Source organism: Narcine bancroftii, chromosome 12 (assembly GCF_036971445.1).
Source record: "Narcine bancroftii isolate sNarBan1 chromosome 12, sNarBan1.hap1, whole genome shotgun sequence".
NCBI lineage: Eukaryota > Metazoa > Chordata > Chondrichthyes > Torpediniformes > Narcinidae > Narcine > Narcine bancroftii.
The window spans coordinates 80,086,869-80,112,749 of NC_091480.1; the positions used below are offsets into that span (position 1 = coordinate 80,086,869).

General features: G+C 47.3%; 1 protein-coding gene across 3 annotated transcripts in view; it reads left to right on the plus strand.

Annotated features, from left to right (window-relative positions):
* skap1 (src kinase associated phosphoprotein 1) overlaps positions 1-25,881 on the plus strand; it is a 316,700-nt gene that overhangs the window by 196,519 nt on the left and 94,300 nt on the right. For 2 of the 3 annotated variants that reach the window (XM_069906123.1, XM_069906122.1), the window contains exons 5-9: positions 1,497-1,580; positions 8,719-8,802; positions 9,165-9,283; positions 14,397-14,460; positions 21,025-21,243. In XM_069906123.1, the coding sequence (XP_069762224.1) occupies positions 1,497-1,580; positions 8,719-8,802; positions 9,165-9,283; positions 14,397-14,460; positions 21,025-21,243 (570 nt within the window). The remainder of the gene's footprint in view (positions 1-1,496; positions 1,581-8,718; positions 8,803-9,164; positions 9,284-14,396; positions 14,461-21,024; positions 21,244-25,881) is intronic. The other variant, XM_069906124.1, reaches the window with a different exon arrangement.

Sequence of the window (25,881 nt, forward strand, 5' to 3'; positions counted from 1 at the left end):
TACGGGTTGAGTTAGATCAGTGGAGTTTGGTGGGAGTGTTTGGCATGGACTAGAAGAGCGAAACTAGCCTGTTTCTGTGCTGTAATTGTTATATGGTTATATGAATGAAGCAGCAGACACGCCGGGAGCCTCTGAACAGATTGTAGAATATTAAACTCTCTTCAGTCTCTGCAGATGTCAGTGTTCAATACCAGTTAGTGGTCATTCCCTTCTGAGCACTGCCTATTGTTTCTTTAATGTATATTTATTTTCTCTCTCTTGTGTCCTAACCATGGACCATACCTCTTAATGCATTGGTGGATACACCAAGAGAACCTGAGCTGGGAGGTGTTCTCCTCTCCTCTGCATGCCCCCAGTTGTCACTTGTTACTCACCCAAAGGCTTCGGGGGTGGGGGGGGGGGATGGTACAACACTGGCTTCAGCAGAGTCAGCTCATCCCCTCACTTTCTCCTCAAAACTATGGTTAAAATGTGAATGTGAGAGTCCTAGTGTCCTGTCCCACCCTATCTCCACATCCTACCCTCTCCTGACACCACCACCTCTTCTCATTCGGCTAGCTCACCACTGAAATGTCAAGGCAAGTTTATTGTCATCTGATTGCACAAGTACAACATGACTAAACAGAGTTCTCCGACCCTCGGTGCAAAACACGCAGGCACACAACCAGACCTAACACTCATGCAGACCAACAATACATATGCGGGACAAGTATTCATCCATAAAAATAAATAAGTATTGGTTCATGAATATAAGAGTCTCGGATGGTTAGTGTTAGTGGTTCCTTTGGTCATTCAGCATTCTCACTGCCCGAGGGAAGAAGCTGTTCCTCTACATTTTGTGGTGCTGGCTCTGAGACTCCTGTATCTCTGTGGTGGAACACGGTACTCCGGGCATGTCCTCACTGGGCTGGGCAGGCTGGCCCGCCTTCTGTACCTGTAGCCCCTAATAAAGGCTGAGAGCCCTATCTCCTCCCTCGTACCTGCCTTGGACGCGAGCCAGCAGCACGTAGAGGCATGTCTGGGTTTTCGGATTAATAAAGCCTTTGACTGTTTGCTTCATGTCTGCGGGTGGTCGTTGATCGTGCTAACATCTCCTTGCCAGCGTGAGCAGATGAAAGATGCGCAAATTAGAAGGGGGTCCTCAATGTTTTTGCAAGCCCTTGTCAGACAGCGATCCCTATAGATCATGTTGATGGTGGGGGGGTGGGAGACTGAAGTGATCCTCTCTGCCATTCTTATGGTCCCGTGGATTGACCTCCGATCCATTTCTCTGCGGCAACCATACCTCAATGTCACCCGTAATTAGCCCTGAGAACAGACAACGTTTTGCTTTGAGTTTTAAAGGATCTTTACATTCCAACACCCAAACCCCAGCCGTAAATGTTAGATTTCCCTTGAGGTTTCTGTGTTAAATCTCCCTTCGCTTCAGCAGTTAATCTAACATTATTGGAAGCATGCAAACTATTGATTTTCCTGCCTTTGTTCTCCTCTTTCAGTACAATTTGAAGACATCCCACTTGTTGCAGCTCAGGACCTGTCCAGTATACTGAAGCAAGGCTATCTGGAGAAAAAGCGCAGAGGTATGGAGCCAAGGAACATTCCTCCCTTTAATGTCAGCACCTCGTGACCTCTTGTGGAATTCCACAAACGCACTCTGACTGACCAGACCAAGAAAGAAGCGGTTGGTTTATGACTGTCTGCTGCCCCACAGCTCCCAGGTTACTTCCAGCCAAACTGAGGGCAGTGGGATGAAGGAGCCATGTGTCATCACAAGGTTAGGCAGTTTCTGGGTGCTCAGTTCTAAAAGGCCGTTGTCTAATGCGTGTGGGCGCAGGAGAGAATGAGCCCATCCACCCTCTTTCCCAGATCTCAATATTGATAAAAGGTGAGGAAATTCAGCCCATCAAACCTATCCCTCCAATATCTCAAACTCACCCTGAGCTCTTATAATGATTTTACTTCCACAGTGCCCTGGTTACTTCTTCCACGTGACTGAGTGAAATAATTTCTTCTTGTAAATTTTGTTCAGAAAAGGTGACCTGATAAAATGTCTGAGGTGTTTTGTTTTTAATTAGATGTACAGTCCAGTAGGAGGGCCTTCCGGCCCCCGAGATCTGCCACACCAATACACCAATCAATCTACAATCCCCGAATGTTTTGAAAGGTGCGAGGAAACTGGAGCACCAGTGACAAACCCACGCAGACACTGGGAGAACTTACAAACTCCTCGCAGACAGTGCCGGATTCCAACCCGGGTCGGTGGTGCTGTAACCACATTCTTCTGGGGAGGAGGGATCAAGAAAGTAAGAGAGATGGAGAGATGAAAGCAAGGAACCTCACAGTCAGAGAGGGCCTTGGAGAGTTACTGGCTTTGGGACTAGTACTTGAGCCTGAGGGAGTGGACAAGAGCAAGTAATCAAAGGTGAAAGTTGCTGAGATCTTGGATTTGGGAGAAGCTACTACCATAGAGGTGGGTAATAGGGGATGGAGGGGTTGGAGGATATTTCAGAGATTTGTAGGAGCTGGAGGAGGTTACAGGGATAGGGTTGTAGTGTCTGGAGGAAGTTAAGAGTTGAAATAGCGGTTAGTGCAACGCCTTTACAGCGCCAGTGATCAGGACCGGACCAGGGTTCAAATCCCACGAGCTCTATAAGGATTTTGTAAGTTCTCCCCAAGTCTACGTGGGTTTTCTCCGGGGGTTCCGATTTCCTCCCACCCTTCAAAAATGTACCAGGGTATAAGTTAATGGGGTGTAACATGGGCCAAATAGGCCTGTTACAGTGCTGTATGTCTAATTTTAATTTTTTTTTCAGAATAGCGAGGGGTGTAGTGGCTGGAGGATATTAATAGAGATCAGGAAGAGGATAGGAGCCAGATGTGGTTGCAGAGAAAGGAAGGGGCGTTAGGGCTGGAGGAGTGATAGGAACAGGTATGGGAGGTGGGGGGGGGGGGGGAGTTAACAGGGATAGGGAAGGGTGTGGGGGGAGGTATAGGAACATGATGCAGAGGCGAGAAGCATTTGACGTGATGGTAAAGAAGTTAGTTTTAAGTTACTGAGGCTGCAAGTGTTGATGAGTGTAAGTGAGTGCGATCAATTCAGGGTAAGTTGTGTTGAAATTGACTGTTCACAGATTTAGATTTCCACTGCCTTGTTCCCTGTTGCACCAGTGGATACAGTATTCTGGATTCACTTTCCCTTACATCACTTATTATTTTGTTTACTTAGGTGAGGTCCTCTTTATCACTCTCAGCTGCAGAGTTTAATCTGCTCTAATCTTTCCTCATAACTCATCCCCCGTGCACTTGCAATCATACCTCTCGTTCTCTTCTTGATCGGTTCCAATGCACACAAGTCCCACTGTGGAGTTTTGTGACTGGAATTCTGGCCAACCTTCCAGGTGTAATCTCCATCTCTTCAGTTCATCCTCCGGGAAAGAGCCTGGATAAATGTGTTCCATCAACCCAAGGATGCAATTTAAACGTACATTGAGAAAAATGAAGATAATATCTGGAAACCACTTAAGGACACTGCAAACAGCAGCAGTCACCATGTGGAGACGGATCTATATTAAAGAGATAGTGAAGAAGATGCAGAAAAAAGATTTAAGAGGGTGATATTGGAACTGAATAATTAAACCTCTCTGGAAGATTGGATGGCCGGTGTTCTTTGGAAGAGAGAAAGCAAAGCTATGTGTGACCTCGGAGGGGAGACTGAGATTATGCAAGGGAGGTCTCCCCTGCTCTTCTCAGAGCTGTTCTGTTAACACAAGAGGTCAGGTGGTCATAAACCCTCAATCCAGTGCTCCCTCATTTCTGCCCAGCTACAAAGCAGCTTCCCACAGTACAGTCCCTCACTGAGTGCAGCACTCTCTCAGTACTGCTCCCTTTTATTTTGCTCTCTGGCTGTAAATCAATACTGCTCCTTTATTACTCTTAGTCCAAACGTTACAGCTACTGCACGTCTACAATTCAGCTATTCACACAAAGCATATGTTCCGTATTGAAACAGGGCAGTGTGGTTAACATAGTGGTTAGCGCCATACTATTACAGCCCAAGTGACCCAGATTCAAATCCAGCGCTGTCTGTAAGGACATTGTACGTTCTCCCTGTGGCTCCGTGGGTTTCCTCCGGGCACTCCAAGTTTCTTCCCACCTTTCAAAACCTTCGGTGGTTGTAGGTTAATTGGGTGGCATGGGCTCATGGGCCGGAGGGGCCTGTGGTCCTGCTGTATGTCTAAATTTAAGAATGATTATCTCCGTTGATACCTAGGGGAGTAAACTGTTCGCGGAGAGCCTCCAAACCGCCTGTGAGCACTGGCTGCTCTTTCTCTAGGAATACATGGGCACACTGGGGTCCTCAGAAAGGTGAGGGAGGGGCAGGTAGTCAGCCCAAGCTGACTGCCCACTACCTGAGCCCGTGGATGGCAATCATGGCCAGACCCAGTACCAGATCGACGAGGACAACTCTTGGCCGACCAGAGTGCCCAAAGATCAGGAGCATGGAGCTGAAATGCAGCCAGAACTTGAGAAGCAACCCCTTCAAGCACATGAGCAGGGGATACCCCTTGCACACCCCATATCTCCATGAGACACAGTCTCAACCAAGCTGGTGAAGAGGCAGGTGGCTGGTGTGCCATGAATCCACTCAACTCGTGACTAGACCCACTGCCTCATGTTTCAGAGGAAAATCATGGATTTCCCCTTCATTTTCAGAAGTGCTGTCATCGTTGCTCCCCACCATTGTCTTTGTGCATTTTCCATCCGTCATCGTAGGGGACAAGTATCATGACCACATTCCCGTCATTCATTTATGTGAAAGAATTCCTGGCTACAAGGTTCGTTGACCCAGTGTGAATCCTGTAGGGCCCAGGTCTTTCAAAGGACGGGTCTGGCATAATTAGGAAAGACAAGCAAACTCGACCACTGATTAAAACAATAGCCCACAATGGGAGAGGCTGTCTCAGGTTGATTGAAGTGGTGTTAACTCAGTCCTCAGAAGACACCACCTGTATTCCCCAAGTGGAAGCAAGAGTCTGAGATGGGAGTTCTTTATCTGAATGATGAGATTAGCAGACCAATTGAACAGAAATCCCCAGATGCTTCGTGAACTGGCTCCCTGACGATCCGCCAAAGCCTCCCAAACTCTTCAAAGGTGAGGCCAAGGCTCTCAGGCCTTTGAGACGCCATCGAAAAATCATCCACAACCGATGGCCAAGCAATGAACCAGTAGTGGAGTCACTGATGTTAAAGTTTTAATGAGCAAATTAGATGAAAGACAAGAGTTCTGCAGTGGAGTGAGTCCACCCTGGCCACCTGCCAGCTAATTGCTCAAACTGCATAGATGGAGATAGCAGAGCTTCATTCACGAGCAACAGACTTCTTCTGAACAAGAAGTCTGCCCGAGTACTCCCACACCACACACACAAAACCTCCTTTTGATTCAAATAGCATTACTGCCGTTTAAATTATTTACCTTTCTCCTTCTTCCCAGCAGTGCAGACCGTAGCTTCTGCTCCACCACTCCCACACTGTGTCCCTCTCTCAGTATGGCCCCTCCTACAGTACAGTGCTCTCTCTCAGTCCTGGTATTGGTGTGCCAACAGAGACTCTCAGTTTGCCCAAAGCCAGGACATTGGTTGGGAATGGTGGGACATGGAATACTAGGACACTGAACATGGCATATGATCTGGATGAGATCATTAACAATGCGTGTTGGACCACACCTTCAAGAAGGGTGGCATGGTTGGTGTAGCAGTTAGTGGAACGCCTTTACAGTGCCAGTGATTGGGACCTGGGTTCAAATCCCACGCTGTCTGTAAGAAGTTTGTACGTTCTCCCTGTCTCTGCGTGGGTTTTCTCCAGGGGCTCTGGTTTCCTCCCAAAGTTCAAAAACGTACCAAGAGTGTAGGTTAATTGGGTGTAAAATCAGGCAACACAGACTCGTGGGCCGAAATGGCCTGTTACCGTGCTGACTATCTAAATTTAAAATTTAAACGAAGACCCAAGATGTGTCCAAAAGGAACCCCAATGAGAAAGTTATAGTGTAAAAGAATTGTGTTTTTATACTATTAATTATAGAATTCAGTTTCAATCCCAATGGTAAAAATATTGCACAAGAATTGGCTGACTGACAGTTGAGCATTGTCCAATCAGTTGCTAGAGTTGGTTCTGCCAATCAGCTTGGGAAGATGCCAGAAGGTGAGGATGGACATGCAGACCGACCAATAGCAGGAAGGTGGGGACAGCAGCAGCCGCAGGGTGGTTCTAGGGCATCGTGTGATTACATCACCAGGAAGATGTCCGGGCAGACCTGATGCTTGACGACGCAATGGTGGTGTGTGCGCATTGTGGAGCCACCTGACAGCATTCGTGCACAGACTGTCAGATGACTCGATGGTCCAGTATTTGGCTCTGAAAGGTCAGAATAAAAAGATGAAGATCAGTCAAAGAAATTTTCTGCAATATTAGCCTGAGAACAGCATTCTCAGTTCATTAGCATTATCTGCATTTTGTCCAGGGTTTTATCTCTGGCATTCACATTTCTAGCTTTCACAACATTTCAGCCAATTTGTCGGATGCTCACGTCTCTCAGGATTTCCTCAGAGGCCGATTCTTTCCCTAAGTGCCTTCTATGGTTTCTTTGTGATCTACACAGTCCATTACACAGGACGACATTGCTGATTAAACATTGTGTTCATTGCACAGGGGAGTACAGGAGGGCGCCATCATCCCTTCAAACCTAATGAAGATAAACATTTTTAGGAGGAGACAACGGGCTTCAAATCTGAACCAGCCTATTTTATCTCTATGTTTTGTCCCCAGACCTCCGCCCCTCCCAGAGCTCAGTCCCACCCCCCTGCCTCCAGCCAGTCCTTTCATTGGAAGAGGGAAGGGGCCATTGAGCCCTGCGGAACATTCCTGCTATTCACTCTGTCCTTGCAAAGGCCTCCTCCGACCTGAGGATTGGTGTTCAGATTAAGGAACCGAGCAGGGGTGTAATGCTGTCATCTGACCAGACTCATTTGCGGCCTCTCCCCTGTGGTCTTTACTGCCCCAGCAGCAGGATGGAGTTACCCCAGCATAACAGAGCTCCTCAGCAGGATGGACCTGCCCCAGCAGAGGGACAACCACCCCCCCCTCCCAGCAGGACAGACCTGCCCCCTTCAGGATGGACATGCCCCAGTAGGACCTGCCCAGTAGCAGAATGGACCTGCCCCAGCAGCAGTACACAGGTTTACAGATGGGACAGAGCAGTCCACAACATTGACTGCAAACTCCCATGACCAAACAGACCAGGAAATGTCCTCCTGATTCATATTCCCACCATCCCGCAGCTGATGAATCAGTGCTCCATGCTGAAGGGAAGAAGCACCAAGTAGTAGGGGCACCGAGGGGAGCTGTCCATGTTCATTACTCAACACTGAACAAGCTGGTGAAGAACAGAAGTGGCAGAAACAAGAAGAGAACGTGCTCAAGATGCTCATCAAGACAAGCAGCAGCTATGGAGAGTCATGGACATCAGTACTAGTATACCCTGCTTTACGAAACTAGAGCGCATCTATAAAACCTTTCATAAGCCAAAATGGCACAAAGCGAAGACCCATTCACTACTATTGGAGGCTATTTTAGTAAAATGAAAACCCATTCAAACACTTAGGTAAAAGCGAACGCGAGTTTCTTTGTAAAAACAAATTGTTGCGGCTCACCCATGTGGCAAGCAAACTAGCTCCAGCAGTTGCAGGCGAGTCCACAGCCTGTGGCATTCACAGGGACTCTCAGTGCGGGGCAAAGCCTTGGCCTGGAAGCCAATGTCACTTCCTCCCCACAAGGTGCAAGGGTTGTTGGGACAAGCGCGGGATTTTGAATTAGTAAAGCAACTGAACTGAAACTCTGCTTGACTCAGCATGTTTCTTTCACTTGCAGTGGCTTGGCAGCCACAGAGTATTCATAAAATGGGATATGAAGAGGCTTCGATAGCTCAGGGGTTAGAGCACTGGTCTCGTAAACTAGAGGTCGCAAGTTCAATCCTCACTGGGGCCTCATTTCAATGAGGGGTGCTGGACAAATTGGCGACTCTCTGTCTTCCTTATGGTGGACAAAAGTTAAAGAATTTCATGTATGTTACATTCTAAATGTAGTAGTATTACCTGACTGGAACCTTTACCTTCTCAGGGAATGAGAGAAAGCAAATTCAAATATGGGAGGGAAGGATGGGACAATATTTCTGATAGGCTGAGGCCCAGGTTGTCATGGGGATGGGTTGTAGATGAGCAACCCAATTGGTTAGTTAATGGAGGCATCTAGAGAGCAAGAGAGAGAGAGAGAGAGAGAAAGATAGCACAAAGAATGGTGAGGGAATCAGATCCCAGAACAATCTATTGGGGCAGCAAAGCTCAGCAGGGAGAATGGGGCCAATCAGTCTTTCGACGGTGGAGGGGAAAGGGTGACGTGGAGGGGAAGGCATGATGTGGAGGGGAAGGGGTGACATGGTGGGGGAAGGGGCGATGTGGAGGGAAAGGGGTGGAGGGGAAGGAACGACATGGTGGGGAAGAGGTGACATGGAGGGGAAGAGGTGACGTGGAGGGGAAGGGGTGGCATGGAGTACCCAGTGATGTGGAGGGAGAGAGTGTACTTGATCGTGAACCATTGGTGCAGCTCTCGCGAACTCCTTGTCCTCACGGGATCGCTGACAGGTGTTGCACTTCTCTGCTCACCCAGATCACAGCTTTTTTGGTTCGGAATGGCGTCGACGGTTCTGTGTGTTGAACAAAAACATCTTCCACTTCTACAACTCTGAGAAAGGTACGTGTCTGACTGCTACAAGCTCAGCCCATATTCCAGAGGAGCGATTGACCTCCCAATCCTCGCGCATCCTGACCGTACATAAACCACACCACCTCTGCAAGACCAGTGCTCACTAACGTTGTGGACCAACCTAGCCTTTGATACAGCCAATGGGCTTGCTCGTGAGGGAAAATTCAAACCAAGCAAGAGCACTGAATTGATGCTGCTTGATCCACTGAGTTCCTCCAGATTGTTTTCTGGTCAAGAGCACTGGGGTGGAAGGGTCTGTTGTCTGGAATCTCATGGAACCCAGCTCCATCGCTTGTCCATTCCTGCCCAGGGTTCCTGCAGCCCCTCTCTCGCTGATTGATTTCTTGCAGATAAACAGCAGAAAGATGCGTTCTATGTGTCTGATGCCCAGCTGGTTCAAAATCTCCGGAAGGATTCCAAGAAAAATTCTTGCTTTGAAGTCCTCAGTTCAGACAAGAAGGTGTATCAGGTAAGAATTTCCATTATGCATGGAGTGGCCACATGACAGTGAAATTGTTTGAATCCACAGTAATTTGCAAGGCTGGCATAGCGGTCAGTGCAACGCTATCACAGCGCCAGCCACCCGGGTTCTAATCTGACGCTGTCTCTAAGGAGTTTGTACGTTCTCCCCGTGTCTGTGTGGGTTTCCTCCGGGTGCCCCAGTTTCCTTCCTGCCTCCAAAATTGTACTGGGGTAGTAGGGTGTTGTAGGTTCATTTGTTTTTGGGGGGGCCACAGGCTTGTGGGTTGGAGGGGCCTGTTATCGTAGTGTATGACTAAATTGAAAAAAAAAATTTTTTAAGGTGGCTGAAATGCAAGAAAATAAATCTACACTTCTAGAGCACCTTTCACATCCTTTGGGGTGTTGAACAGGCAACCAAGTCCTTTCTAAAGTCCAGCCTCTATTTTTTGAGAAACACCATCCAATATGCTCGCAGGAAACTTCTCAAATTTTTAAGTTCAAGTTTATTGTCGTTTGCACAAGTACACTTGTCTCTACCAGTGTAAACGTGTGCACCGTGCTATTCTGTATGTCAGGCCATACTATTCTGTCCTGTGCTGTACACTTTCCACTGGCACTCTGTGCTGCACTGTCCTGCTCTAAATTCAGTGCGTTCCCACACTGACCAGTGACATCTCCCGTCCTTCCATTTCTCACCACATCCACATGCATGGGTTTCCAGTCCCCCTTCCTTCCTTTCCTTCTCTAACTTTCCTTCTCTCTCTATTTATTTTCTTTCTTTGTCCATCTCACTCTCTTTCTCTCAATCTGTCATTTTCTGCCTCTTACTCCACCCTTCTCTCTTACCCCTTACCCCTTCACTTTCTCTTCATCTCTGTCTGTCACTCTCACATTCACTGACCCCCCCCCCCACCTCTTCACCAACTTGCTTCATTTGAGTGTTTGTTCCTCTGGGATTTGTTGTGAAGTTTTCCTGTTAAAAGCCGCATTGATCTTAAATCAGCGAGTTGAATTGTGTGTCTGATGAACTGTCTGCCGCTGTGTGTACCTTACTGCAGTGAATTAAATTCAGTCCATCCCCTGCCACCAAATTAGTTGTCTCCGGCACCACCTCAAACATCTACGACCTGGGTTACAGAGATGGAGTGGCGCCAGAGGACACATGCCTTGCTGAGTACATTCGTTCTCCAGTCTGAATGAGAGGTGCTGGGGGCAGGGAGCTTCTTCCTGATGGGAAGTGGAGGGAGGGGGGAGTGGGGGTGAAGAGAATGAGTCTGCTTTTCCCAGAGAGTAGGAAGTGTTGATAGAGTCTTTGGGGGGGGGGGGGGGAGGTAGGGAGAATATGTGATGGACTAAGTCATGTCCACTACCCTCTGCAGATTCTTGCGGTCTTGGGCAGAGCAGTTCCTGTCCCACACAGTGAAACACCCTGACTGGAATCTTTTAGAGGAGCACCTGTGGAAGTTGCTAAGGGTCGCAGGTGATGGGTTGAATGTCCTCAGGCTTCTCGTGCATTCTCCTGGCCGCTGAGTCAATGAGAGCAGACCAGGGCAGTACAACACAGGCCAGTAAACTTCAGAAATGTACAGAAGAGTCTGTGAAAGCAGCATGAAATGTTGGAACTGGAGTGGAGAGAAAACAAACAATAAATTTCCTCATTGGACACGAGTGCAAAACTGTCTTCTGTCCATAAGGAGGTTTTTTTTCCTCAATGCCTGACCAGCTTGTTTTAGTCTCATGCTGCTCTGCCACACATGAATCATTCTGGTGATGAAACTCTGAAATTTAAAGTCTGAGGCTATTCCCCAGTAACTTGGTTCTGTAGACCCCAAACCTCTGGCCAAGTGATGGAAGATCAGCAATTTGATCAGAAGGGTTGGTGTAGTCGGGCGCTCTATTAACACCTGAAATTTGCAGCGGTGTAGCCAGATCACCAGAATTGTTGAATGGCTCACATGTCATGGTGCAAGCTTCCCATGAAGTTGTAAGACGTAACAAATGCAATTCCTGATCCATCCAACCAAACCTCAAGGTCTCCTAAGTGCGTCAGCTTGTGGTGGATTGCAGGGGAATGGCCAAGCCATTCCAAGCCGACCCTCTCCCTGACAGTGCTGTTCTCCAAGCCGACCCTCTCCCTGACAGTGCTGAGGGAGTGCTGCACATCGTGAATGCAGCTTTTCTGATAAGAGTGCAGGAAATGGGAGTCAGAAGGGAACTTTCAGTTGTCCATTCATGCACGGTTCCGGGCAGGAAAATCTCTTGACAGCCTCACGCTGCTCAGAGATACCATCGCCCATGTGCAGAACAGGGGTGGCGAACACCTGCCGGGTCAGCCTAGACGAGGAGAAGTCTTTCGACCGGATATTGCACACGTACATGATGGACATGCTCTCTAAAATGGGCTTTGGGGAGGGAATCGGGAATTGGATTAAACTGCTTGACGTGGACATCCATGGTGAAGTCCAAATCAATGGGTGAGTAACAGATAGCTTCCCCGTCACATCTGGAGTTAGACAGGGTTGCCCACGCTTTCCAGTGCTATTTGTGTGCTGCTTAGCCACATTTTCTGAATCCATCAGGAAGGACGAGGGCATAAGGAGTGATGTTGCCAGGCAGTGGAGGCACTCGGGTCAAGGATTCCCTGTACATGGATGATGTCACCATCTTCTGTGAAGACACATGATTGGTCCGCAGATTGCCTTGTGCCTGATGCAGACTCATAAAGGCTGCAGATGCTGATCAATGTTCTTTGATAACTGGGCCAGCCGGTCCATCATCCCGCTCACAGTCAGATCTGACTACCTGAAGGTGTTGGGGATCTGGTTTGGAGGGGCTGGTGTGCAACAAGAATTGGTCAGAGTGGATCGCAAACATCCAACAGAAATTGGGTTTGTGGTTGCAACACTCTGTCTCAGTACCTGAAGAACCTTGTCATCAGGTGCAAGGTGCTCTCATTACTATTGCACAAGTGTGGCCCATCCCCCGCAACTCCGTCCGGACAGTTACCAGAGCAGTTTTCCAGTTCATATGGGGATCCAAATAGAAAGGGTCCAAAGGGTTACCATGTACAAGTCGCCAGACAACAAAGGCATGGACATACTCAACGTGGTCCTCATCCTGATGACCACCTTCATGTGTGGCTGCATCTGTGTATGTACAAGGGCGCCAAGTGCCACTATGTACTGAGATTCTACCTGTCCTAGGTGTTGCAAAGGATAGGCCTGGCCCTGTTGCCTCACAATTAGAAAAGATTTTCCAGACCAACACCTTAGACCACAAGGCCTTCAGGTAGTGGTCAGCATGGAAAGTCCTGCAGACACAGAGACAAGGGCTCGATGGACTCAGTGGGGTGGTTCCCTGAGCAGGTCACCTGGCGAAATGCCTCATTGCCAGTGCTCACGAACAAGCACCAGGACTTTGCCTGGCTGGTGGTGAGAGGAAACCCTCCCAGTCAGATCCTTCTTATATGACCAGAACATCACCTCCTTCGCATGTTATCCCCGAGAAGACTGCAGTAGCCCATCACTTTGCTGAATGCAGATTCCTGAAGCATCTCTGTCACGGTTCATCTCCAGCGGCAATGTGACAGAGGGCTCTCTGATCTATACGGGCTGTTCCCAGGGACGTGCACAGAGTCAGACATCCAGAACTGCTGGAAGATCATCAACTTGGTGAAAGATGCACTTTGGCCTGCCCGAAACCTGTTGATCTTTCAGCACACAGAGATGTCGGTGAGAGAATGCTGCCGACGGACACATTCCAGGCTGCAGGAATACGTGCTGAGGGATGCACTGAAGCTTGGCACAGCCAACACGAGGGTGCTGTGGGGAAGGACCACAGTCCAGAGTCCTCCCATTACCTGGCATTGAGGTGCTGAGTGAGGGGAAGCCCCTCAAACAACGGGGGGGGGGGGGGGGGTGGGGTGGGGGGAAGGAGAAATGACAAGATGCCAACATGGTGGTAATGGTGTGAATATAAATGATTTTAACAATGTGTAGTTATGGAAATATATGGATACAAAACGAAGGTTGGGAAGAGACTTTGAGCAGTTTCCTTTTGTAAATAATTTATTGTGAATAAAGTCTATTTTTGGTTACTGATTACAGCCCCATAACATCATTTTCAAGCACTATCCCCATCTTGCTGATGCCCTCATCACCGTGGAGGAAATCAAACAGTTCTTCCAAGTGAAGCCACACTTCCCTTTTGAATCTGCAGGGGTCATTTACTGCATCCGGTGGTCCCGATGAGGCCTCCTCTATCTACATCAGGGAGACTGGTCGCAGACTAGGGGATCGCTTTGTTGAGCTTCTTTCCTCTATCCTCAGCAAGGGCCTCTCAATGGCCAACCACTTCAGTTCAACACCCCATTACAACACTGAGGTTCTGTCCATGGCCTCGTGAACTGCCAAGTTGATGCCATGTTTAAATGAGAGAAAATACAACTTGTATGCTGTCTCTGCAGTCGCCAACCGGACAGCATCAATATTGATCTCCAATTTTCGATAACCCTCTATCCTGGTCGCATTCCTCTGTTTCCCTTCCTTCAGCACCCCTTCCCTTCCTTCTTCTGTCAAAGAGCTATCTTTCAACTCAAGGCAAGTCAAGTTTATTGTCATCTGATTGTACAAGTACCACCCAACGAAACAGAGTTCTCTGGTCCTCGATGCAAAACATGCAGACACACAACCAGGCGTAAAGGCACATACAGACAAACAATACACATGCAGGGCAAGTATTTCATCTATACAAATAAACAAATACAGATTTTCCTTTTGCCCTCTACCCTATCACCTCAGCTTCTTTCTCTCCTTCCCCATCCCACTTGTACCCACCTATCACCTGCTAGCCTGTGCTCCCCACCAGACCCCCCCCTCCCCATCTCTAATTTGGTTGTCTGTCTGATTATCAGCACTCCTGATGAAGGGCTCAGGCCCAAAATAGCAACTTGTTTGTGCTTCCCATGGATGCCGGGTGACCTGCTAAATTTCTCCAGTTTGTGTATTGCACTCGACCCCCAACATCTACAGACTTCTGCTGTTGGGGGCTTGTGGCCCGGTGATAACTGATCTCATGCACTGAAGCATCGACGGCTGATGAACCTTTCTTCCATTTCCCAGTTTACTGCTCCGAGTGTGCGGGAAGCCAAGGACTGGGTCGACCACATCTCCTTTGTGCTGAAAGGTAAACTCTCTCCCGTTATGGTGGGCATTTGTGGGGAGGCGGAGGTCAATGGATCGGTGCAGCTCTTGTCCGTGGTGAAGGGGGTCTCGGCGCCAGATCCGGAAGCCGGCTGTGTGCACGCAGGAACAGCAAAGTAACTGCTCTCCAACCATCTGGAGTCCGAGAGAAACACTGAGAGCGCAACCAGATCTAACCTTCACCATTACTTTTCCATGCTCACACAAGAATGGAAATAGAACCAGATAGACCACAGCCCCTTGTCCCTGCCCCACCATCTAATGTGATCATGGCTGCTCCCCCACACATCAACACCTTTTCTGTGCCAGTTCCTCATGAACTGAATTCCCCAATCTTTCAAAGAAATATCTATCGCCTCTTCTGATGATCTAACTTCCTCAACTCTCCAAGGAAGAGATTAACTATCCTCTGTAAGAAGGTGCTAATCAACCAGCATATAAAAAGATTCATCCCACCCCAGCCGGCACCCCTTCACCCGCCCCCATCAGGCGAGAGATCACAAGCCACCACATTCGAGGGCAGATTTGTTCCTGCTGTTGTCAAACCCCTGAATAAACCTCACTCTCATAAAACGTTCCTGTCTTTGCTTTTCCCCATCTAGCCTCTCTCTGTCACTGCAAGTTGGGAGTGTGTCTTACTTACTGCACTATGTATGAGATATCTAGCTGTTCTGCTCACTAAGCAAACTTTCTCACTGCACCTTGGTACAGGTGACAACAAACGTGAATGTTGGGAGTGAGGTGAAAACCAGATGGAATCGGAAGGTGAAGCGGAGCCAATAGTTGGGATGTGTGCAGAGACAATTGCTGCCTGAGCTGTCTCTGCACCTCTCACGCTTTCGTTTGTCCAGTGCCTCCCCCTCCCTTTTTCAACTCAATACCTCCCCTTCCAACCAGAGTTTTGAATAAAGGATCCCAACCCAAAATGTTGACTGTCCCGTTCTCTCCAGCTGCCGTCTGACCTCCTGTCCCTCCTTCCTCTTTGTTTTCAGCATCCGCGGTTTCTTCTGCTTTTTCTGTGGTGGTCAGGCATTGAATGAGGCCATTCAGCCCAAAGAACCAGCCAAGCCCCACATCTCCATCTTGTCCTATCCATCCACTGTGAATGCATTTATATGACTCGCTCAGCCACTTCCAGTTGGGGGTGAGATAAGTCTTTTACTCTTATACAGCCTAAGCCTGCTGTCTACATGTATAATTGAAATTTCCTAAGACACTGTCACACTGCTATTGTACTGTGCTGCAACATGGCGCCTCACTGCTCCCACAGGTGGGAGGATGAATTGTAGCCTGATCGACATATTACTCCAATCCCGTGCCTGGAGAGGTTGGGATGTGGGAAGGTGGGAGGACGCTGCTTTCATATGCGCCCCCTCCTCTCCCCTCTCCCACTTCTCGCCCTTGGAGAAGAGCTGTCAATCTGAGGGGTATCCAGTGGCATGTATAGAAGTGCTTGGAATTAAGGATGTGTCAGATGACCTGAACTCAGGGTAGGTTTTAATAAATAGCAATATTTCCATCTGTCAGCACGATTTAAGGAAGTTTTAAATCACTCTTATCTGCATTCTTTGGTTCCTTAAATAAATTGTAATTTGACTTACTTTTTAAATCACATTTACTTTCCAATTAAATTTTAAATGAACACTGTCCATCTCTGCTGGAAAACCCCAGTGAGGTGAATATTAGTCAGCGCTGAAAATTTCAGTTTCTAATTAAACATCGTTCCATTGATTAGGGTAATAAAAGTTTGAAGTTTGCCAGTAATTAAAAACAATTTCTGCTGGAAGCACCTCGACCCACTGCACCTGAAATGTGGTTCCTTCCCCTGTGTTTTCCACTGAAGCCACATTGTCTCGGTGATCTTAAGATGGCAAGTACAGATCGTAGCCATCAGTACTGTTCCCGACCGCTGCTATTGGCCATGGGGGCAGTGGGTACACTGGCAATTGGTCAAAAATAAGTTGGTCTCTGCTAAAGCAACTGAGCCCACCTCCAAGCTTAGAGGAATAGAAAGATGCTGAGATGAATGTGGATTTCTGTGCCAAAAACCTTTGTGCTACAGCTTATCCCCCCCTCCCCCACCCCCCCAGCTAGCTCACCTGTCTGTCATCCTCAATGCACCCAATCACCTCCAGGCTTCTGCCTCACCCCTCCCTCTCTTCTTTACATCTGCCATCTTCCCTCTCCCCTCTCAGTCCTGATGTTGGATCTTGATCCGAAACATTGACAATTCCTTCCCTCCCCCCGCTCCCCCATAGATGTGGCTCGACCTGCTGAGTTCTTCCAATCAAAATCAATCTGCCGGAGGAACTCCGTGTGTCGAATAGCATCTATGGGTGAAAGGAACTGTCAACCTTTTCTTGACCTCACCCCCCTCCGACTTTCTCCAGCAATCTGTTTGTTGCTCCATATTTTTGAAGCCTTCTTGTTTCATTTTCAGGATGTTCAAATTCCAGTTCAAAGTTAGTGAGGTCCTTCTGAAGCATTATAGTTGCTTCATGTGAGAACTATGGTGGTGAGATGGTGAAGTGATGCTTGTGACCACAAAATCCATTGCAGCAACGATGTGGAGAGCAAAATGCTGTCACGGCAATTAGTGCTGCTGCCTCACAGCTGCAAGGAATCAAGGTTAACCCTCATCTTCAGTGTTGCCTATGTGGAGGTTCCCCATGTTCACTCTGTGACTGCATGGGTTCCCACTGGGTGCTCTGGTAATTAGCCACAGTAAATTACCCCTGATGTTGGTAAATGGCAAAATGGGAATGTGTGAGAGAGAGAAGGGTGGTGGTGGGGAGGTGGTGGGACTGATTGAATGACCACCCTGGGTAACTTCATGAGACAGGTGTCTCTGGGCCAGAATACCAGCGGGTTCAAGTACAAGTTTATTGTCGTCTGATTGTACATATACAGCCCGACAAATAAGCGTATCTCCAGATCATGGTGCAACATACAGACTCACTGTACACCCTACACCCAAACGACATATATACATCGTTCATCATTCAGGTGCCTTGCCATTCAGCATGGATGATCATGTCCCTCCATCCATCATGGTCTCTGACCCTCCGAATTGTAGTTGTTTTCTCCCCTGTTACTAACCATGATGTTAATCCATCAATCATTTTCATTCTCCATCTGCCTCTGCTTCTCTTTCTTTCCTGCTTCCTTTCTTTCCAGCTTTCCAGTTGTAACTAAATGTTCTAGTGATCCAAAATAAATATACATCAAAGTAAGTTACAGGTTTCTATTATAGTTGAACAGTCTAACCACCTGCAGCTGTTTCCTAACCTGGCAGTTTTTATGCTCCTGTACCTCTTCCTTGAAGGTTGTGTCTCAAAGATACTGTGGGCTGGATGGTAAGGATGCTCAATGATTCCTTGAGCCCTCTTTAAGTTTCTGCTCCTCCTCTGCCAGTCAAGTGCTTTTTCTTACATCCCTCAAAGATCGCAGGCATTCCTCTACTTAACTGGCCACCCAATGACCCAGAAAACCAGAGTTCTGCAGAAAAGCACTCCCACCATTTGCTCTGCAATTTGTCTGAGGCAGGATTTGAACCCATGAACTCTTGGACATGAGAGCTCCGTGAACTCAGCCGCACATGGCAAACCTTGCCTATGTCTCCAAGCTGCAGGACTCCCGTTCTATCAAAAGGCAGGAAGTTTGGGAGAGATTTAACTGAAGTGTTTAAGATGATGGGAGTGAATGAAGAGAGTCTGCTTCTGACAGTTTATGGTCAGTTCTCCGAGGAAGTAGATCGAATTGGGAGCAGAAGCAAGTGAGCAAGTGGAGTAGACTGTTCCTCTGCCTGAAAGGATGGTGGAAGCCGATATGTGAGGGGATAGAGCAGGAGAGTGAGAGTAGCTGTGCAGCTCGTTCAAAGGTCCACAGTGTGGACTTGAATGAGCTCCTCTCGCACTAAATGGCGTGGCTGCCTTTCTGGGTTAGCACAGTTAGTGAATGTGACCTTCCGTCCTGGATCATGGAACAGCCAAAGAGATGGTGCCAGCTGGATTCGGAACGAGAGCCCAGAGTGAGAGTAAGTGTTCGTTGTTGTTGTGTAACGAGCACAGTGAACAGATGCACTGACATTTTTGATGCAGCTGCATGGGTAAACTAACAAGCAATAAATATAAGTTCAATTTACACTCGAGAGAAGAAAAAGATAATAAATACAAAAGGATAGATGAGATTTCAGATTTATTTTCAGAGTACTTTCATGACATCACATAGAACCCTGAGGTTCTTTTTCCTGAAGGCGAGGCAGAATTACCAATTATTTGTAGTGCAGAAAACTACACAAGAAGATATGTACATGTGTAGACAAATAAGGAAATGTAAACAAACTGACTGTGCAATACAGAGAGAAAAAAACCAATAAAATGCACAAGTAAATAAATAAATCCCTGATTGAGTTTGTCGTTGAGGAGTCTGATGGTGGAGGGGTCGCAGCTGTTCCTGAACCTGGTGGTGTGTGTCTTGTGGCCCCTCCACCTCTTTCCTGATGGCAGCAGCAAGAACAGAGCATGTGCTGAATGAAGTGGATCCTCGATGATTGCTGTTGCTCTCCGACAGCAGCGTTCCCTGTAGATGTTCTCGATGGTGGGGAGGGTTTTGCCTGTCAGATCCTGGGCTGCGCCCACTACCTTTTGCAGGGCTTTATGCTCAGGGGTTATTGATGTCCCCATACCAGAGTTTCCAATGTTATACCAAACCTCCGCAAACTCTTGAGGAAATAGAAGTGCTGACATGCTTTCCTCGTAATCCAGGAAAGATTCTGCGGCTCCCAAGATCTTTAAATTTGCTCACCCTCTCCACTCCAAATTTTGCACTTGCAGTTAGTGGAAAAAGAAGTGATATTACAACAGTGCAAGGGGTACTTAGGCTTGAAGTAGTGTTGTGGTTCTGGTTGAAGTATTACAAGGAGGTTCCAAAGTCTGAAAGCTGTTGGTAAAATCTGTTTTTGAATATTGAGGTTATGGACTACAGTCTCTGTCTGAAAGCAGCAGAGAGAAGAGAGCAAGGCCAGGGTGATGGGGATCTGTACCATGTTGGCTGCCTTCGGTAGTCTACCCACTCTTTGCTCTCAAAGTCATCTGCAAAGTGACAGGGCAAAGCTGTCATCTCCTTATCAAACTAGAACTTCTCAGGAGAATCATCAGATGGCTCTAACCAAGCCCACCAGGAGTAGAGAGCGCAGGCCAATGGAGCCTCCCAAGAGGGGAGAGATGCGGAGAGAATTCCTGCAGTCACTAATACTGCGAGAGAAACTAAAAGCTAGGGAGCACTGCAGGATTGGAGGAGCACAGGGTCCAATGGTGGTTAAGGTAGAAGCAAGGACTGCGAGTAGTCCTCCTGGAAAATCCTTGCCCACTGAACCAGGAGAAAGATTCGGCTTTTAATTCAAATCTCCCCTAGTAAGGCCCTGCCCGTGTGTGGCTTGGGATGCAGTCTAAATCTCATCTCTCTAATCTGATCAGAGCCTCCGCCAGTTATTGACATCTCTGATTGAACAACCACAGTGATTATCATTGGTGAAGTTTTCGAACTGTGTCAGTCATTAACTGGTCAATATGACAATTGGCAGATAAAATAACCACCTGCGAGAGGGAGATGAATGAAGAGTGAACCACTTGCTCCTTGTGTCCAGAAATACTTTAATCCGACAGCATTTACAGATATTGATTTGTGGAATTAAATAAAGTGGAATCCATGTAAAGTCAAGAAAATAAACTCAGAGCTGACTCAAAAGTAGCAGACAAGAGTTGATACAAATTTAATTTATGAGATGTTATGTGTCAGTGTTGCTGAGAAAGGTTATTGATTTTGTTGCTTGTGTTTTATTGCTGTGAAATCATATGGAGTGTTATTAGCTTCAGCCTGACGGTAAATATTGTTCAGGCTTCTCTGCAGCTGCTCTCTGCTGCTTCAACTTGCAACGAGTGGCTGAGCTGAGCTGTGACGAGTTCCTTGTTCTCCTTATTTGGACATTTTGAGATGGAGCTCAGAACACATTCCGAAAAGTTCAGGAGCACCCTGCTGCACTTCGAATGGAGACCTCCCTGCCCAATGCCTTATCCCGCAAACTCCTCCCTTTCTCACCCCAAAGCTCAGCCAGTCCTGAGCACTGCGTTAAGGCATAAACAGCAATTTTTTTGAATTTTAGAGCACTCCAAATTCTATCTGGGTTCCCCTGTTTCCATCTCTTCTTCACCTCTACTGTTCTTCATTTTCCCGCCGAGTATAATGTAGAAAAAAATAAATCTAAAAAGAAGAGAAATAATAAATATTCACAGTTGTTAGTTCAAAATTGTTTTCTGTCAGTAAACAGAATCTTTGGTGGTCTTGCAGTCATGTCATGGTTTGGCCAATATCATGAAGTTCAAGGCCTGACAGTGTTAGAACAAAACTGCTCTTGACCCTAGAGGTGTTGGACTTTCTGCACCTTCTGCCCGAAGGTAGCAGTGAGAAGCGATCGAAACCAGGGTAACGGGGCAAGCACGGGGAAACATCGTTGTGCTTCATATGTGATGTGATGGATTCTCCACAGATATGAATTCCAACTTCATTCCCCTGGAAGAGGAGGTGGGGGTGGAGGAGGAGGATGAGGATCAAGACAATGGGCTGGTCATGTATAAAGAGGAAGCACTGCAGGAGGAAACATACGATGATGTGGACACAGCCTTGGCCGATCAAAGGCCCTCCATGAGTCACCCACCTCCCAACGTGGACATGAACCAGGATGACGAGATTTATGAAGAATTGCCAGGTAGGTTGCGGGGAGAAGCCAGCAGGAGTGTCTATCGGTGGGGTGGACGTGCCCAGAGAACAAGAAGTCCTTTGCACCCATGTGCTTATCAAACATTTCCATGTCCAGTCATAACAAGGCTGCTGCTGCCCCAATCTGTTCAAAATCTGGGAGCAGTACGGAGAGCATAGGGGTTAGCACCACGCTGTTACATCACCAGCGACACGGATTTGAATCCGGCGCTGTCTGTAAGGAGTTTGAATGTTCTCCCCATGTCTGCGTGGGTTTCTTCCTGGTGCTCCAGTTTCCTCCCACCTTTCAAAATGTATGGGGGCTATAGATTAGTTGAGATATTTAGGTGGCATGGGCTCATGGGGTGGAAAGGTCTGTTACTATGCTGTAGGTCTAAAAGAAAATCCCCGCTCCTATTGTGCAGTTGAGGCTTTCAATCCAATACAATGGAAGCAATGTTCTCCTGTGCTCATGAACTGGTGAAGATACACCCATCATGTAGACCCAGCAACAATGAAGGAATGGTGACGCATTTCTAAGTCAGGATGGCAGACGACTTGAGGGAATCTGCAGGCAGTGGTGTTTCCGTGTGGCAGAGATCACATGGCTATCGCATCAAGCTGAACTCAGGTAACCACTCTCAGCCATTGTCAGATGCCCCCCGGCACCTGCTGGGCCAGTTTCTGTCCTTAACTGTTGGAGCAAATACAAAACAAGTTGGGAGAGATCATTGCATCCTGTCTGACTCTGGGCAAGATCCTCAGCCAACTCAACTTCACCTGGAGAATACAGGACTAGCGCTGCCCATCTAAGACCCCTCAACCCTCCCAGGACTTATCACTGCTAGCTCTATGTTTGTGTATTTAGTGAGGTGACTTGCTTCCAGCGTTTTCCACCTACTGGAGACAGACAGGGTCTGTACTTGCCAAATGCTGGAATCTGAAGCTAAATGCAATCTGCTGGAGGAACGCATCGGGTCGAGCAGCATCAGGCGAAGCATCTCCTCCAGGTTCCTTGGCGGAACGTGGCTGGCTCATGCTTGTCCATCTTGCCCTCTCAAAGCAACTCCCTCTCTGATCTTGGGATGAGAAATCTCCTCGTGGAGACTGTTCTGCCAAAGGCTGGGGCAGTATTGAGCAACAACTGGGATCTGACAAGGAGCTTTAATGAGTTTGATGCCTCCTCTCAATAGCTAGTCCCTCGGTCAAGGTTTGCATTTGAAGCATTGCCATTTGTGCTTTGGGAGATACATTCCAAAGAAGAATTAAACCGCTAACATCAAAACCATCATTTATGGTGTAACTCCTCAAAATGCAGTCAGTGCAAGGGTTAAGGAATTGAAGAAGTTGTGGTTATTTATCTTACAAAGAATTTTGCTGGGGATTTGTAAAGGATGTTTTGCATCTCAAATGATGTCAATTAGCATACATTTGCATATGCAGATGAGTTTCAGTTCGTAGTTGACGTGTGTGTGTCAATTGCATTTTATGAGCCTACCTTGACCATTTTAGATTTATCTAATTTTTTTTGATTTGTTTGTTATGATTAATATTTTATGGAGTTCTCTGCGTTATTACAACTCCCAGCTGTACAATAATTACAGGACAGGTTTGATGTAGGCAGTACGCATCAGGAAAATGTGAGCCTGGGAGACCAAGGCTCCAAAACACTCCAACAGAATTTCAATTACTCAAGTCCTCACAAAACTTTCACAAACAAGATTTGATTGCAGATATATTTAAACCAGAGACTATGCATCGTTCCCAACTGCAGTAATGTTCTAAATGGCTCTCAGTTTTGTCAGATTTGGGAATTACAGTGAGAACATTTTTGCTCTCATTCCAACTCTTTCTTGCCTCTGTTCTAACTTTCTTCAGGCTCTGTTCCCCCATCTCTTCAGGTGTCTGAACTGACAGCCACCCCTGTCTCTGCTTCAGTCTTTAGGCATTCTATTTCCCTGGTCCATGTTATCTGATGCTGCAAGGGAGAAGAGTACGTTTTTATTGAAGGATGCTAATCCCAAGGGGTGGTTCCTGACATTTTGAAATAAGGTAGAATAAAGCTCTGGTTTGCATCTCCAGGGACTCTGGGTTGGCTTCTGGGAACCGTACCCGAGGGTCACACTGCCCTTGGACGGGTATTGGACAGATTTACAAGAATGGCACTGAGGTTAAGAGCAGGATTGTCCAGACTGACTTGTATTTCCTTTAAAATGAAGAAGATTGCAGAAATTCTGAAGGGTTTAAGATCTCTAAAGGATTTAACATGAGAGACACCTTCCATGGGGAAAACCAGACAAGAACCCTGGCATTAAACCATGTTCAGAGCTGATGTTAGAAAGCACTTCCTCAGACAAAGGAATCTTCAACTCTTTCACTGAGACTTGAGAACAACACAAACCTTCCAAGCCAGGATTCAAGGAGTTTTATCGGGGAAGAGTGTTGAGTGAACCAATATGGGAGTCAAGATTGGCAAATTCTGTCATCTGTTGCCAAGAATTGGTCCTCTTTAATAAGAACCTAAACATTCAATGGCATGACCAGACCACACCTCTCACACCCACAATTCCTCCCATATGGAAAAGTACAACAGGTGAATGGGAATGCAGCATTTTCTCCAAGTCCCTCGACATTTAGACTTGGGCATAAATTGCTGGTCCGCTGTCATTGCTGAGTCCAAGTCCTAGAGCTCCCTCCCCAACAGCAGGGTGGGCACATCTTCACCAGAACAACTGTAGCAGTTCAATGCCACATTCAGAAGAGCCAATTATGCCCAGATCCCAGAAATAAGTAAAGATTGGCATTGACCTAGTTGGAGGGTGGAGGGTGGAGGGTTTAGTGACTCCTGGTGAATGAGTAAAGGCTTCTGGTAAATGGGTAAAGACTGGCCTGACATGGTTGGAGAGTGGCAGGTTTAGTGACTCCTGGTGACACTGTCCGAGCTGTTGCTCCAGGTGTTAGTCTTGATCTGCAATAGGAGACAAGAGGGAAGAGTTGCCTTCATTGTTCTCATCAATGGTGCAGGGCATCTCCAGTGGATCTAGTCCCATCTCCCCTTCAAATTGCCTTACTAAATCCTGCTCATCCACTGGTTGCCATTTGGAACGGCTGTGATTTTTTCCACTCATTTGGAATAATTTTGCTAAAAGTGCTTAATTGAATCGCCCGTGGGTTTCAGCTCTGTGTTTTATTACTTGCTGGAGTATGCAGTGGTGGAGAATGGTACAGGGCCTTTTATGCAATTTGGAAAGCAGTTTGTTGCAAAATAAATATAGATTTATGCCAACAGAAGGATTAAAGAAAGGTTTAAAGCCTTTACTCAGATCCGTATACACAGTGTTCATCATTATTAAGCCCTCTGGCTAGATTCTCAAATGCTGTACCCAGGCTGGATGCAGTCAGCTGGTAAATCAGATTTTGCTCTTGCCTGCTAATTCACTTCCATCAGGCGCTCCAGATCGACAGTGGGTGCATGTAAAGGTTCCACTGCTCCAAGCAGTTGAGGTTGAAGTTGAGCGGGAGATTGTAAGCATCTTCATAGGCTGTTTACGTGGTCTGCGAAGGCCAGCATTTCCAGCCCATCCCAAGGTGCCCTTGAGAGGGCGGTGGTGAGCCACTGTCAGGGATCGCTGCGCTGTTGAGTCACTGGTGTTGACTCAGTGACAATGAAGGTTGTTGGCCACTGGCTTCCAGGTCAGGGTGGTGTGCAACTTGGAGGAGAACCTTCCCTGGTCCCCAAGGTAACTTTATTCAACCCTTGTGTTCTCTGAAGCACTCTGGGGGTGGTGTGTCAATCATCTTATGCACATTGAGATCCCATCAACTCATTCCAGTTGAGATCAGAATACCAGGAGCAAAGGATTTGCTTCCTTAACATGTCTGTTTCATTCATGAGCTGCTTTCTTTCAGGACCAACTTGTAGTCTGCTAGAGGAACTCAAAGAGCCTCAATGGGAGCAAAAGAATCGTTAGGGTTTCAGGATTAGAACCCTTCATCAAGTCTTGATGAAAACGACAACCATTCCTTTGGCTGTTTGACCCAATGAGTTCCTCCAGTGGATTGTGCTGCAGTACCTGTTGTCACCCAGGCTTCATTACAGCGGTGTTGGAGGCTGATGACAATTCTACTGGAGACAACAGAGAAGGAAAGCGGCAGGAATCTGGAAGCTCGCGGTTCTTCCCCCAAACTCGTACTTTGTCCTCACAGGACATGCCAGCAAATATGTTGTAACAAAATATATGATAGAGCATCAAAAAAAAAATCAGATTAAAAGCAAATGGAAATCTGAAAAAGAGAAATGGTGGAATTACTCAGCAGATCAGGCAGTGTCCGTGGAGGGAGAAAACTAGTTACTTGTGAAAGGTCATTGGCCTGAGATATCAACTCTGTTTCTCTCCCCATGGAAACCTCTTGCCCTGTCGAGTGTTTCCTGCACTTTTCTGTCAGTTTCATCTGGTAGTAATTTGTCAAAGGGGCTTAAAGTAAGAGCGCGTCAAGACCCTTTAGGTGGAAGCAGCTGGTTCACAGTGGTTATATGGGTGGTACAGTTAGCCTAGCGGTTAGCGCGATGCTTTTACAGTGCCAGTGACCTGGGTTCGAATCTGGCATTGTCAGTAAGGAGTTTGTACGTTCTCCCTGTGTCTTGGGT